The sequence below is a fragment of the Sciurus carolinensis genome, chromosome 2, assembly GCF_902686445.1.
Source record: "Sciurus carolinensis chromosome 2, mSciCar1.2, whole genome shotgun sequence".
In the NCBI taxonomy this organism is placed as follows: domain Eukaryota; kingdom Metazoa; phylum Chordata; class Mammalia; order Rodentia; family Sciuridae; genus Sciurus; species Sciurus carolinensis.
This window is the reverse complement of record NC_062214.1, coordinates 99,375,150-99,391,085: the sequence shown is the minus strand read 5'-3', so window position 1 is coordinate 99,391,085 and position 15,936 is coordinate 99,375,150. Positions and strand designations below refer to the sequence as shown.

General features: G+C 35.5%; 1 protein-coding gene across 1 annotated transcript in view; it reads left to right on the top strand.

Moving 5' to 3' along the window:
• Unc13c (unc-13 homolog C) overlaps nucleotides 1-15,936 on the top strand; it is a 613,741-nt gene that overhangs the window by 539,621 nt on the left and 58,184 nt on the right. Inside the window, 1 exon segment of the mRNA XM_047537684.1 lies at nucleotides 749-896. Coding sequence (XP_047393640.1) covers nucleotides 749-896 — 148 coding nt within the window.

Here is a 15,936-nt window from a genome sequence, read left to right as displayed (position 1 = left end):
TCACACCCCACCTGCCTCCTGTTAATCCCATCAGGGATTAATTCACTGATTAGGTTAAGGCTATAACCCAATCATTTCTCCTCTGAATCTTCTTGCTTTGTCTCACACATGAGATTTTGGGGGACACCTCACATCTAAACCACAACAGCAAGCAAACAACAACAACAACAAAAAAGAACTCAACATTCTATTATGGTCATCAGATACAAAGTTTGGGGAGTGTTGAATTTCCAAGTACCAAGTTGCTTCACCAGGTTGGCCTGTGTCTATATCATTATATGATTAGAGGTTGGAAAAGATGGAGCAGTAGGCACGGCACCTGACCCAGAATTTTAAACTACTATCTGCAAATTAGGTGACCAGGACCTACCTTCTCTGTGAAATTTTGAGAGCCTTATGTATTTTTCTCATGCTCTGGAAATTGAAATGAATAAACAAGTGGACAGTTATAACCCAGACCATTATTTTATAAGTATTCTGACCCCTGTAACTCCATGATCCATTCGTTTAACTAAAGTTTTGAATGAAAGGAAAAACCATAGACCTTCAAGAATCTCATTTCTTGGGAACCTGAATTAGACAATGATGAGTTAGCATTGTATGAACGGTGGCATTATAGATTGCATCTACCTTACACTAACCATATTGTATTATTATTTTGAGTTTCTCTATTAGAGTAATAAAGTAATTTTATTATCCTCTAACACTACTTTCCTCTGCTTATATGACTTTTTTTTCCCCATTTTAGCAATACTTTCATGCTGGAGGAAATGGCCTGAAAAAGAATTTCCTGGAGAAAAGCCCAGATCTTCAGTCCCTGAGATATGCTCTCAGTCTTTATACCCAAACTACTGATGCCTTGATAAAGAAATTCATAGACACTCAAACCTCACAGAGTAAGTTAACACATTCAACCTGAGAATAAGGTAAACTGAACACTAAACTAAAATTCAATCTCAGAATTTTTATAAATTGTATTTATATTTTTACTAAAGTAAATTGAAGCATCATTAGGAATGGAGAATTATGGTTAATAGAGAGTGCCAGAATTTTAGCATTCCTTAATTATAATCAAAAGGAACAGGAAGTTGACAAATTAAAAAAGAAGGAAAAAGGAAAACAACCTCCATCTTCTCTATTTGAGACAACCCTGATGTATATTCTATACTCACATCAGTCCGGTTTCCCTGGGGAGAGGGCTCCAGTTGCCCTCAGAGGGCTGGCCTGATAGCATGTTCTTCTTTAGTATTCTTTCTTTTCCTTTTCTTACCTCTCCCTCCATTATTACCAGTGTTTCCCAGATACTTCCTAAGTAACCTATTATCTCTGAATGCTAGTCTTAGGTTATGCTTCTGGGAGAATTCAAACCTGAGGTCACATAGTTGAAGAGATTCTAATTTACCAAGTCTAGGTATAGATTCTGAGTTCTCACCTACTGTGTACACATGTCCTTGACAATAAGTATAATGGCTAAATACCTTGAATGAATTTTTCCTGATTATTTGTGCTTTTTATCATAGTTCCTTAAGTTGAGAATACAGAACTATTGAATGAAATCAACATTTCTTTTTAAAATTTTTGCTTCATCCTTTTCTATTTCTCCTGTGTTAGATTAACTGTATACAAGGAAAAAAGTCAATTAATTTTATTTAATAATTTCTTTTGGTGTGTTCAAGTCAAAAAATACAAGTTCCTTTAAAAGTATTCTTTAGGGTTGGGGATGTAGCTTATTGGTAGAATGCTTTCCTAGTATGGGAAAGACCTTGGGTTCAATTCCTATGACTACAAACAATAAAATTATAAAATATTCTTATTTGAATCTATTACCTAGAAGGGTTTATAATTTAGAGGATCCTGCTGTAGCTTATTCTTTCTTTTCTTATTCTTATTCTTTCTTTTCTTCCTCTTCTATTATTTTTCCTGTTCCTTTCTTTCCTATTTTTACCCTCCCTTTTTCCTTCTTTGTTCTCATTTTGGAATAGAGTTAGATGTCATCTTTCGCTAGTTGCAAATAAATAAAAAAATAAGAAAATTAAAAAGTACAAGAGCCTGCAAGTCTCATTAAAAATTTGTGAACCACAGAGTTCAAATGAAATCTATCATATTTGAAAAACATTATCTTCTCTTCTCTCTCTATTCCAAACATCAAAAAAACAAACAAATCCAAAATGGATGCAGTTCTAAAGTTCATGAGTGAAACCGAGCTCAATATCTAAGTAATGCATTTGTAATTTTAGAAACATACACCATCTTTTTCTGCATTCATTTAACAAATGTTTACTAAGTATCACCTTTGAACCAAGTCTCCTACAAGGAATATTCAAAGGTAAATATGAAGTTTTGTATACAAGTTGCTTTAATATGATGATACTGAAGCAGGAGTTATTTTGTCCCCCAGGGGACATTTGACAATATCTGGGGAGCTTTCAAGTTCACATCTGGAACTGGTAGTTGCCTTATTGGCCTCTGGCTTCTAGTGGGTAGAGGCCAGGATGCTGCTAAGCATCCTACAATGCACAGAGCAGCCCCCAAAACACAACAAAATATCTGGCAATAGTGCAGAAGCTGGGACTCCTTTCTCTAACATAAGCTAAAAAGTGAGAAGTGACATAAAGTAGGTCACATTAGAAGAATGGAAATTTTGTCTTGAGGAGACAGGAAAGGCAGAAAAGCAAGTGAGTAGATTGGGTCAAGAGGATATAAAAAGAGAAAGGTGTTCTGGATGCAGAAGCTGTCCAGGAAGGTATAATTTACATTCTTTACTTCAAAATCTCAATGCAGCACACATCAACGATATATTTTTATGTTATATTGCTTTTAAAATAAAACTACTTACCACATTACCACCTATTTCTTTCAATAAATATTAAAATCAGTCTTGGGTCTCTCTGCATCTTTAAAACATACAGATTAAAATATACCTATTGTGGTAGGTTTTTAGTAAAATTTGCAGAAATTATTTTACAATTTGTGAGAATTTTTACATATTCTTCCTTCAGAAATTGATTTAGTGGTTTAAACTGGGTAATTAACTTGAAAAATCATACTTTTTGTTGTTGCTTCTCAAAGATGTATATTACTTACAGTTTTAGAAACTGGTATAAAATGCATTTCTTGCATCTTGATTACAATATTCATCAGGAAAAGAGAAGTTTTTCCTAATAGTTATTTCATTATATCGAGAGCTCTTTTAATATTTCATGCAGTTTCAGACAGTGAAAAATGTATGAAACTTTAACATAGTAAGTCACATATTTTAAAATGGGTAATGCAATTTGGAATGAAACACAGAATAATTAATTGTTGAGCCCTCCTGTCCTTATGTGAGTTTTTATTAAAGCATAAGAAACTTGACTCACAAATTTTTTCACAGTAAAGAGATATTTATAAGTCACACCTCTCATAAAGAAAATGAAACTTAATAGTTGATGACTATATGAATTAAAATATATAAGCTGAAATGTTTTTATTCTATGTTCTATCCTCTTTTTTACTTTTTATCAGTAAAATCTTTGAGTTACTGCTTATCTGAAGTTTCTTAAAATTTAAATCATATCATTTTGGTCAATTAATAACCTTTATCCCGCTGAAGTTGAGTTTAATTTGAAACAGAAAGTAGATAGCTACAGATTTGCATTTTGGAATCTATTAATATACTTCAGTATAATCATGTTGCATTAATACAATGAGGGAATTGGTCACTCTTAATTTTTAATCATTTTATAATTTAAGTGGAAAATGTGTTATTCTGATATCATCCAGGATAAAGTATGAAAAGTTTAAATGCCAGATTACATATCCAAGTACACTTGTATTCTTAACAGTAAAATTTGGAAATCTCTCAAATATAGTCTTTTGGGGTCAATTTATCTAGAGAAAGTATTAATTATCTTTAATTGTGCTCCTCAAAATATAAAATATATACCCAGAAGTAGAAAAGAAACCATTCTCTGAAAAGGTTCACTGTAGGAAGTGTCTCTTTTTTTTTATCAGAAATGTAAGGGAACTTAATATTAATCATATTTAGTTGGCAAAAGAACTGACATTAAAATTAAGTAATGAGACTGGGCCACTGACCATATCTGAAACTTCAAATGGATGGCCACCTATGGGAGAAAACGCTGAGGAATGTCTTCAGCTTATTTGGGGAAGCAATGTTAAAATCCACTCAACCATTTTCAATTTAATGCTGATTTGAAAACCTAGCCGGAAAGTGGTTTCTCATTTTAGCTGGTAAGTCTTTTAGAAATAAGCAGAGATCGGGAATCCTGTCCAAACGATCTGTCACTGTCCTATCCCTGGGGGACCACTGGACTAGCTAGCACAGCCTTCTAAGACCAGGGGTCAGCCTTTCTTTAAAGTCAGGAGTGAAAATAAAAAAGGAAAATTTGTAAAGTTTGGCTCTTCAAACATTGCGGTCAGTCTGATAACTTTCACTTCACAAATTTGGGTAAGAATCTTCTGTGCAATCAAAAAGCTGTACACAAACAACTTGAATAGGAGGGACTATGCTTCTGAAAACGCTGACTCCCCTTCCAAAGTAGAAATGGCAAATGAATAAGGTTAACAGTAACGCTGAGCAAACATCTGTTGTGCACCAAGCAAGCAATCCACCTCTGTGCTCTTCCTCCCAATCATCCTGCAAAACCAGGAGCATCATCACACCTCTCAGATGAGGGCATTAAGTCACAGATAGGTTCAGAAACTTACTGAAGTATGAGTCCCATAGGTAAGTGGCAGAGACAATTGCCCACCCCAACCTCACTCACATTTTCTTTTTCTTTTCTGGCACCAGGGATTGAGCCCAGAGGTGCTTAACTACTGAGACACGTCCCAGCTCTTTTTATTTTTTATTTTGAGACAGGGTCTCAAAATAGCTTAGGGTGTCCCTGAATTGCTGAGGCTGGCCTCCAACTCTCAATCTTCCTGCCTTAGCCTCTGGAGCCACTGGGATTACAGGCATGAGCCACTACTCCCAGCTCACTCTCATTTTCATCAGCAAAGAAATATGGTTAGTCTGACTCCAGCCCAGGCTTCCTTCTCCCTAGATTTGAATAACTGGGCATACTCCCTCCTTACTTTACATTTTTATGCGACTAATCTCCCTATATTCAGACTTTCTTTGAATTGATACTTTTATTTTTATGCCAGCAACAAACTCCTTCTAGAAGCTTCTAACTTCTTCCTTTGCTTCCCAGTGTCATATCATTCTAACCCTAGTTGCTGGGCATGTTCAAGAGCTAGGAAACTTTGAATACTAATTAGAAGAAGTTACACTGTAGGGATCCAAGTTGAATGCAAGAAAATGCATCCTGCTTCCAGGAAACCCATCAAACATAGCCTGATTCCATTCTTCTGGCATCTAGTGTATGTGTAAAATATTGCTACTTTGGTCTTCCCTCTTTGTCCTACTCTTCTCTACCCTCATCCCTACCATCCCAAGTGTTCATCTTGTAACCTCCCTGAGCACAATGAGTCATATCACGGTTGTTAACTTTAAATTGTGTGATATAATATGGCTCCTCAATTTTAATTTACGTGACCACAAACCTTTATTGAAAGCAACTATGTTCATGGCCTTGTGCTAAAAACTGGAATATCCCAAGTGTGTATGTGCTTGTGTGGCATCCTTAGAAAAAAAATAGCTTATGATTCTATGGCTGATACTATTCATTAATTATCATACAAGGGAAGAAATATTAAATGACACTAGAGGGGTATATAAAGTTAGGAAGAATAAGATTATTTTCATCAAACTCTTAAAATGATGATATTTATGAAGTCTGTTAAATGAAGCTCAAAAGCAACTAGGAAAAAATGAGGTATGCTACTATGCTCAGTTTAGGTCATTGAAAAACTCATGTATCCTTTCATTTGCCTCATGTTTAGGAGCATTTACCATGTGCCAGACTTGGTGCTAAGTGCTAGGCACAGTACAAGGAAAGGCTGTGCTGAATACCTGCTTGTTTCTCCTAATCCACTCCACTCTCTTCCCAGGAGATTGAGCTGCATGGATTATAGCTAGATGCTCTATTTCCCATTTGGTTCAGGCAGTAAGGATTCCTTCAGAAACTCTATGAGAGGGAAGAGTGAGGTCAGATATTCATGCTCCAATCTCCCCTCTGGACATGGTTCCTTCAGGCTGATTATATCCTTTGACCCTGAGTCTCTCAACCTTGTCTCAAGAACTCCCTCCTTCCAAACTCCAGTAACTGTCTCCATCCCTTATGCCTTATGGGTGAGAGGTGATAGTAGCTCCATAATCCCTTGTAGTTTCCCTACTCCCTTGCCTTCCTACACATTTTCTTAAACCACCCTAGCATTACTCTGAGTCCTATCCGTTTCTGTTAATACTGACTGATATGAAGACAAACCTCTAGGGCCTTGCTAGTTTTTTTTTTTTAATTGACAACTCTTTTTCATTTGAATCATCAAAGACGGTCATGCTTACATAAGTAGGTATGCATCAGACTATCTCTTCTGAGTGAGACAAAATATTGAATTTTGATGTCTGAGTTGTCCAGAATGAAAAAAAGAACTTTTCATAGGAATATTTCCGTCACATTCTAGGCAGGATATCAAAATCCCAGATCCAATTCCTCACACTGCAATTTATCTTACTCACCATTTCATCTTTTCTGGAAATTTGAAATCAGATTGAAACAACTGGGAGTCATTGATGAAACATTTGTAAAATTTAAGAGTTTTCACAGCTTGGAATAAGCAGGTGTTTGATGTTTGTTATGCAATGGGAAAATTATCATTTTTACTGAACTAGTAACTGGCTATCCATATTTCTAACTCAAAACAGGTGTCATTCCATTGTATTTTCATTCTGTTTGTGACATGAATATTTGAAAGTTTAATTTTTATCATAACACTACCCATATTAAATTAACACCTGTGTGTGTGTGTGTGTGTGTGTGTGTGTGTGTTACATTTGTTCATTTCTTTTATTGGGTGAGAACCAGATCTTATGCCAATGGTATAGTGAGTATTAGTGGTATTGAAATCCCTGTTTTCTGACTTATGGTTTTCTCTGTTACTTGCTCTCAAAAGCTAAGACTGGCCTAAATAATTATGAAATTAAATACTGTATATGCATTTTTAAAAACAAAACAAAAATCTGACAATAACCCATATTTGCAGTTTATTATAGTTCATAAGTGTCTTCACATAATTTGTTCTCACCTGAGCCCCAGAACAACTCTGCCAAGTCAGAGGGCTTCAGATTATTGGTCTAATATTCCACGTAGTTTCTTGGTGCCCTTTAGAGACAGTCATCACACCCAAGATCAATGAATGTCATTAGGTGATTTGAGGAAGAGTGCAGAATAGAAAAAAGACTGATGGGACATGAGACACAAGCAGGCAGACAGACTAGAGGCTATAAAAATTATTCAGGTGAGAGATGAGGTGGGCTTGGGTGGTAGGAATAAAGGTGCAGAGTTAAGGGCACATCTGAGATGAAGTTCAGCAATAGAATAGGTGAGAGTTGATAAATTAATAAAGATTGGGTTATAAAGTTTCTTTTAAAGGATTCAAAAGTAAATTACTTCTGTACAGTAAAGGATGATGGATATTTTTTTCTTGCTGCTTATAATTGTCCCAAATATTCAAATATCACCAAATGTTCAGGTATTTATGAATCATATTTCTCCTTTATAAACATTTCCTTTTGTGTGTGTGTGTGTGTGTGTGGTACTGGGGATTGAACCCAGGGCCTTGTGCTTGCAAGGCAAGCACTCTACCAACTATATCTCCAGCTATATCCCCAACTATATATGAGCTATATCCCCAGACCTTATATTTATCCTTTAAAAAATAAATATGAAAAACATTTTGCTATAAAAAGTAAATCAGATTAATTGATTAGCAAGATGTTATTAATTCAAAGCAATAGGTTTTGAAGTCACTCGGGACCTTGAATTTTCATCTGTGGGTTTGAATAAACCACCCAATTAAATTTTCTCTTTAGAATTCAAAGGATCTCAAAATTATATTGTGGATAGTAGAGTTGTCCTGAATGGGAGCCAGGTATTATACCTAGACACATGTATATACACTACATTTGTATATGTAACTTAGTAACTTATGAAACTTAGGAAAATTACCAGTGATTATATGGTGCATTGATTAAAATGAAGCAATTCTGAAGATAAAGCAGGTGGGTTCAAATTGTGTAATGCTTTCTTAGGAAACCTGTGATACTTGTCAGTGTTTTTGCTATTGCTGCTACTTTTATTTTAAGTCTAATTAGAAAGTAAAGTAGAAGATAGAGTCAGTTGTTTGGAAATCTTATGGAAATGCTGACTTGTCAGAAAAACATTTCTTCAGATCTTTGAGTCTAGAAAGCAAACCGAGATACAATTTTCCTGGCCCCATTGAACTATCATGGCCATTTTTATTTATGAGAACAGGTTTAGGGAATAATGGATTCAGGGCATTATTTGGAAACTGAAGATTATTGCCCCAGCAGCACATATCCTTTACAACTAACTTCCAAGAGAAGATACAGGATGTGTTCTCCTTCAGTTATCTTTTGGCACTAAAAGTTCAGACTTGCTATTAAGTGTTTAATTTATCTTAGAAAATGGAGAATGAACTATTCTAAGTGGCATATAAATAGTGAATCTACATCTTCAAAAGTTGGAAGTTAAGCTTGAATACACCTCTTGCATTAAAGTCTCTGTTTATAGAGGAGTAGAAAGAAATGGATGTATTAAGACAAAGAAACAGGGCCTTGTAGGCTTGCCTCATGGCTACACATTGCTCTACCTCTACCTTGCTGTGTGGTGTTTGGGATAAGTCATTTAACCTCTGTACACCACAATTTATCCATCTTTAAAATGGATAACATAATTTTTACTCTGTTGGGTTGCTGAGAGAACTACCTCAGAGTAGTAATACCTATAAAGCACTTTGCACACAGCCATCTCTCAGTAAATGTTCATTCTTACTGTATTATTATAATTGTCATATGTACTCTGTCTTAAGAATGCATCTTTCCACTACAAAATATTAAAAAAGAGGAACCCCATTAGGATACAGCTCTGTCTCAGCCAGAAAGTCAGTAGCTGTTTGCTCCACTGTGAGCTGTATCTCTGCATTCCTAAGAGGCTCCCAGAGTGATTGAGAAACCTGTGAAAACTTCAAGACTCAGATCTGCAGTCTCAAAGAACATGCCAGGGTTTTCAGATAATCCTACATTGATTAAACTGCTGCTATTCACGAAGACAAGACCACTACTATTCTAGAGACAAGAGGCAAAGTCTGTGCTCCAAAGAGCTTTACAGTAGAACTGAAACTACCATGTGAAGAGAAAAGAAATCATACCAAATAATTTGTGCTAGATGACAGATGAGTCTAAAGACAACATGATAAAGGTTTTCAGAGGAAAGAGAGATTGTTATGGGCAAGGGAGTCAAAAGATTTCAGAGAAGAGATATGGCTCAAAATTGGCTGTCGGGGATGTCTGAGGTCCAAGTGAGGACAGGGGGAAAAGGAGGCATGTCAGCAAGATCTAGTTGCCAGGAGACCCATCAGAGTGGAGTAGAGAAGTGCTCTCAAAGTGTGGTCACAGGAGCAGCAGCACAGTCAGCTTCAGCTGCCATGACAAAACTCCAGACTGGGTGGCTTAAACACAGAAATCTGCTTCTCAGAGTCCTTCAGGTTGGGAAGTCCAAAATCATAGCCAATTCAGTTTCTGGTGAGGGCTCTCTTCTGACCTGCAGAGAGTCTCCTTTTCACTGTCCTTATCTAAGTGACCATGTGCACAGGATGGAGCAGGTTAGGGCAGATGGGAGATCTAGTTAAGAGAGCAGTGGATTCTGAAACTACATTTGTAAAGTAATTATTGGAACCCATGGAGTCAATGCAAGTTCTGAGAAAGTATGACAGGGAGGGAATATATGCAATGTCACAGAGCAAGCCACTATTTAAAGAAAAGGAATGGTCCAGAAAGAGGTGAACATCAGGGAATGATAAATGCTCAAGTCATGTAAGCACTTTCCTGGGCTCATGCCTCCAAAGGTCTCTAGTTGAATTGAGCACTTCAGAATGGACAAGTGTATGTCTAGTTGCATTATCTTAGTAAATCATTGTACCTGTGAACAGGACCAACTAGTCAATGAATTATGATCACTACTACAATTAGCCTGACCCAGTGTTAAACAGGGTAATGGCCTTCAGCATCCTCTAAAGACTTACAAATATTGGCCATTTATGTGTACTTAAGTAATGTACTACCTCATTTAGGGTTTCAGTATCAATGAACTGGTAACTCTGTAATGTCAGTGCACATCAGAATCACCTTAGGCTGCCTTGGGGAACACAAAGCACTGGGCCCCACTCTTAGTTTCTTACTCAGAAGGTCTGGGCAAGGTCTGGAAATTCAGGTTTATAACAAGTCCCAGGTACCACTGATGCTGCTGGATGAGGGGCCACATTTTGAGAACTATTGTTAAGTATTATACAGAGACTATAGTGAGGGCCACCTGTGGTTAATTCAGTGTTAATTTGTTGGCTGCAAAACTATAATCTCAGGCTGTTTTTTTAGCAATGTGTTTACAGACCAAAGCCTCCGGATAAGAGAAGCACTCCAAAATCATAACAGCAAAACATAGTCAATAAAAATGTTCTTTTCCAAATAAAAGCATGTGTTTTACAGCCTCAGAAGGAGATCTTCATGAAGACTGCACTAAAACAAGCAAAAACAAAAGGTGAAGGTAGAATAAAGAAAAGCTTTTATGAAAGAAAATTATAATGACTTCCGTGCTCACCAAAGTCAAGGTTTAGGCCAATATATTTTGCCCTCACAACTTTCATTTAAAATCACATTACCATAGGAAGGGGGTGTGGTGGTGCAGACCTGTACTCCCAACAACTGGGGAGGCTGATACAGGAGGATTATGAGGAGGTCAACCTCACAAACTTAACAAGACTCTGTCTTAAAATTTAAAAGGGCTGGGGATGTAGCTTAGTGATAGAACACCCTGGGTTCAATCTCCAGTACCCCACTCCAATGTCATTGCCTTCATACATGTAAGAACCTAAAAATTTGATTCCTGCCTAGTAGTCTAAAACAAAAGGATTATTTTCACTTTAGTTTTTGTTCATGTGCAATATTATGTAAATAATTTAAAATCCAGATTCTATGGGAAAGTGTTATAAATGTGTTTAATGTATTTACTGTCTTGGCATCCATTTTTATGCCTGATGCAAGTTGTTTGAAACCTAGCTGTACCCTGTCACCTTTAGTCTAGTTAAAATTTTCCCTCCTGAGTGGTTCTTTGGGATATAACCCCTCTGTTCCTCATCCCACAGACTCAGACCCAACACAACCCATGGCAGCTGACCATAACGAAACCTAATAGACAACCCATAAACACATTCCCCTCTTCATGGGCTTACTTTAAACTAGCCAGTATGCACCCCACATGGGAAAGCCTAAGGTATTAAAGCCCCAGATGTTAATAAAGGGTGAGTTTTCTCCTGCACACTCCCAGGCTGAACATTCTACCACCTCTTTCTTTGTCACCAGAACTTTTCTAGGACCTGGGGGTAATGTCTGTTCTGTTTTGTGCATTTTACTTTCACCTTCTTATTGTGCTTCCCCTCAGAGACATACCTAACTTTCCCCTGGCTAGGGCTCTCCTAGAGAGTGACTGTTCTTTCCCATAGCTGCTCTTAACAGACCGAAAGACCAAATTAGAAAACAATTCAAAATATATAAATCAGAACAAAAAGCTTGGCTGTTTACTTCCAATGTGTTTATAATGTAAAATGTGTTTATGATAGATTGGGAACATACTAGACCCATCCAGCTCTAAATTGCATTGCTATCTTGTAGTATACAGTTACGCCTCGTTTCATTTTATTTTCTACTTGAAGTCATTTCATTCCTTGGTTTGTAAACACCTTGAATTCCCTTTCACTGAAAAGACAAAGTAACTTGATAGCACATCCCCCTTAGCAACCATAACCCCCAATGCAGAACCAAATTAAACAGCAATACTGTAAGCACCATGTCCTACATCATTTAAAAAAGAAACAAACTCATGTTGAGAGAAAGAAAAGTCACTATGAAGAAATTCAAGAATAGAATAGACAGATTCAACTGGAAATAGAAAAGAAGAAAGTCAGTTTCTTTTGTTTCATGGTAAGCCAGTTTGGAAATTAGCAGGTAACTATTACAGTTTATTTAGATGGCGAGGTTAGTGAATACCAAGTAAACATTATGGTTCAATTTTCATAATACAAAGTATACCTGTGACATTCTGCTTGGTCCCCTAGTGACACAATAAGGAACATGAGACATTTTCAACTGAGACTGGTCCTTAGGGTATATAATGTGACTTTTAAGAGTCACATAGGTAGTAAGTAATGGAAGGTGGCTCCAAATTCTTCCAACTATAAGTATAGACTTTTTCACTAACCAAAGAAATCTAATTTATTCAAACATTTAAAATTGTTCTATAAGCATCTGAGTAAAACCCATTTTGGTCTGAAATCTTTAAAATTCATCTTAGCCTATCATTGGTTATCTAATGTGAGCATCAGAATTAAAACGTAATAAACTCAAGTAGAACCCCTCATTATTTGTGTAAATGCAATAATAACAGATAAGGAACCATAGATATTAATTCAACAGATGTTTGTTTATTGCCCAATATATCCTGATACTGGGAAGTGTGGGAGAAATATAATTTAAAACAAAATTTCCTCCCAAACCAGAAAACTTCACAAAGATAGAAAACGTTCAATTATTGAATAAGCATTAAACTAGAATGTAATGTGCATCACAGGCAATCCACTAAGAGACTGCAAAGACATAAAGAAATTTCACCCTTCCATATAGCCTAGGAAGACCTGTTATACAAATATTCTAAAAATGGGTAAGAACTTGTCCTCAAGAGGACTTAGCATCCTCATTACAGAGTCCATCCTAAACTCAAAAATTGAGGTAACCAGGTGTGTTAGATTGGCTTTATATAAAGAATAAACCTCTCATATCTTTATGAAGAAAATAGTTTTGCAATTGGTGTCTCTTCCTGTTCTTATAAGGAAACCAGTCCTGTCAGATCAGGGGTCCACCTGATGACTTAATTTAACCTCTACTGCCTTCTTAAAAACCCTGTCTCCCAATAGTCACATTGGACAGTTAGGACTTTTCTATATAAATTTGGGAATGGGGAGAGACAGAATTCAGCCTGTAACTAAGGACTAAGCATCTTCATTTTCTTTTTAATCAGCATATAATTATATATAATACATATATATGTATATAATCTGTGAGGTTCTACATAATGTTTCAATACATGTAAGCATTATGTAATGATAAAATCAGTGTATCTGTACTCATGTACCATTTCTTTGTGGTGAGAGCATTCATAATACTACCTTCTAGCTATTTTGTATAATCATTTATGTTACTATAGTCATCATACTGTGCAATAGAACATCAGAACTTATTCCTAACAATAACATTCTACTTCTTGACCAACTTTTGTCTCTTCCATCTCCAATACCCTCCCCACTCTCTGGTAGTCACTATTTTCCACGATCACCTTTGTGGTATATTTTGAAGTACTGTGATGCCTCTGGCTTTGTTCTTTTTATTTAAGATTTGGCTTTTTGAGGTTTTCTCTCTCTCTGTGTGTGTGTGTGTGTGTGTGTGTGTGTGTGTGTGTGTGTGATTCTACACAAACTTCTGGATTATTTTCAATTTCTGTTAATAATCCTACCAGTATTTTGATAGAAATCTCATTGAATTTGTAGATCGCTTTGGTGTCTACACCAAAGAAAGCATAGCATGGATATTTTAACGATATTATTGCAGTCTGTAAACATGAAATGTCTTTCATTTATTTCATTTTAGACTTTTTCATTAATGCTTTAGTTTTCAGTGTAGAGATCATTCCTTCTACACCTAATTTGATTTTTTTCTCATGACAAGATGTTGGAATTTGTAAAATATTTTTGTTGCATCTAAAGAAATTATCATTTGACTTTGTCATTAGTTATGTTGTGATGTATCCTATCTATTGATTTGTGCATATTGAACCATTCTTGCTTCCTTGAGATGAATCATTTGATCATGGTGGTGGATGATCTTCTAGATGTGCTGTTGGAACTGGTTTTAGTATTTTGCTGATTTTTGCATCTGTGTTCAGTGATATTGGTCTGTACTTCTTGTTGTCTTTGTCTAGTTTTGGTAACAGTGATATTGGCCTCATAGGATGTGTTTAGAAGTATTTTTTCTTTGATTTTTAATAGTTTGGGAAGAATTGGTATAATTAAATGCTTTGAAAATTTCAGTGAATACTGACTTTTTCTTTGATAGGAGACTTTATTACTGATTCAATTTTCTCATCTGTTCACATTTCCTCTTCATGATTCAATCTTGACAGGTGGTTTTTGTCTAGGATTGTATTCATTTTTTTCTGGGCTATCTAATTTATTGGCATGTAATTTATAATTCTTATGATTCTTTGTAGTTCTGAGGTGTTGATTGTAGTGTTTCCTTTATAATCTCTCATTTTGGAATAGTTTTTTCTTAGTCTAGCTAAATGTCAATTTTGTATATCTTTTCAAAAGTCCAACTCATTGATCTTTTGTGTATTTTTTGGTCTCTATTTATTTCTGTTCTATTTTTTACTTTTTTCTATCTTTGTACTAATCTGGGGTTGAATTTGCTCTTGTCTTCTAGTTTCTTGAGGTTCAGTGTTAGATTGAGATCTTTTTTGTTTTAGAGTTTTATTGCATAATGTTCCTTCTTGGAATTTCTTTTGATATATTCCATAGGTTTGGGAATGATGTATTTCCATTTGTCTCTAGGAATTTTAAAATTTCTTCACTGATGCATTAATTATTCAGTACCATAGTCATTAATTTTTATGTGTTTATTAACTTTCTGAACTTCTTCCTGTTATTGATTTCCAGTTTTATATCATTGTAGTCAGAAAAGTTAGTTGGCATGATTTCAATGTTCTTAAAATCAAGATTTGTCTTGTGCCCTAAAATATGATCTATTCTTCAAAGTATTCCATGTACAGTTGAGAATAAGGCTATTCAGTAGAATGTTGACTTAAGTATTCTGTTCATTTGGACTAGAGTACATTTTAAGTTCCCAATTTTTTTATTGATTTTTTTTTTCCTGGAATATCTGGCTATGGCTGAGAGAGGGGTGTTGAAGTTTACTTACCGTGTTATAGTCTCTCCTTATAGTTATTTATATTTTCTGTCTATATTTAAGTGCTTTGTTGGATCCATGTATACTTATAATTGTTATCTTTTTCTGGATTGACTCTTATTTTACAATGGCCTTCTCTGCCTATTAGTTTTTAATTTAGTCTGTTTCATTTAGTTTAAAATAGCTATTCTTACTTGGTTTGGTTTCCATTTTCATGGCATACCTTTTTCTATCCCTTCACTTTGGTTTTTATGTGTTTGTCCTTGCAGGTGAGGTGAGTCTTTTGTAGGCAGCATATGGTTGCGACTTCTGGTTTGATTGTTTTTTGTTTTGTTTTGTTTTCATTCAGCTACTCTGTGTCTTTTAATTGGAGAATTTAACCATTTACATTCAAGATTGTTGATAGTCAAGGGCCTCTGCCATTTTTTTGTTTTCTGGGTGTTTTTTTTTTAAATCATTTTTTACTTATTTACCTTTGTGGTTGGATGGTTTTTCTGTAGCACTAAGTCTTAATTCCTTTCCCTTTCCTATGTGTGTATCTGCTGCCATTAATTTGTAATGGTTTGTGAGTGCAAGAGACTTACATGAGGAATCTTATAGTGATAATAGACTATTATAAAGTGATAACTTTGGTGTAGACATTTACCCTCCCACATACACAATTCATATTCTTGCCTTGCTGTATTGCCTTTTTATTGTGTTCCTTAATAACTGTGATAAGCTTATTTTTAATTGGTATTTCC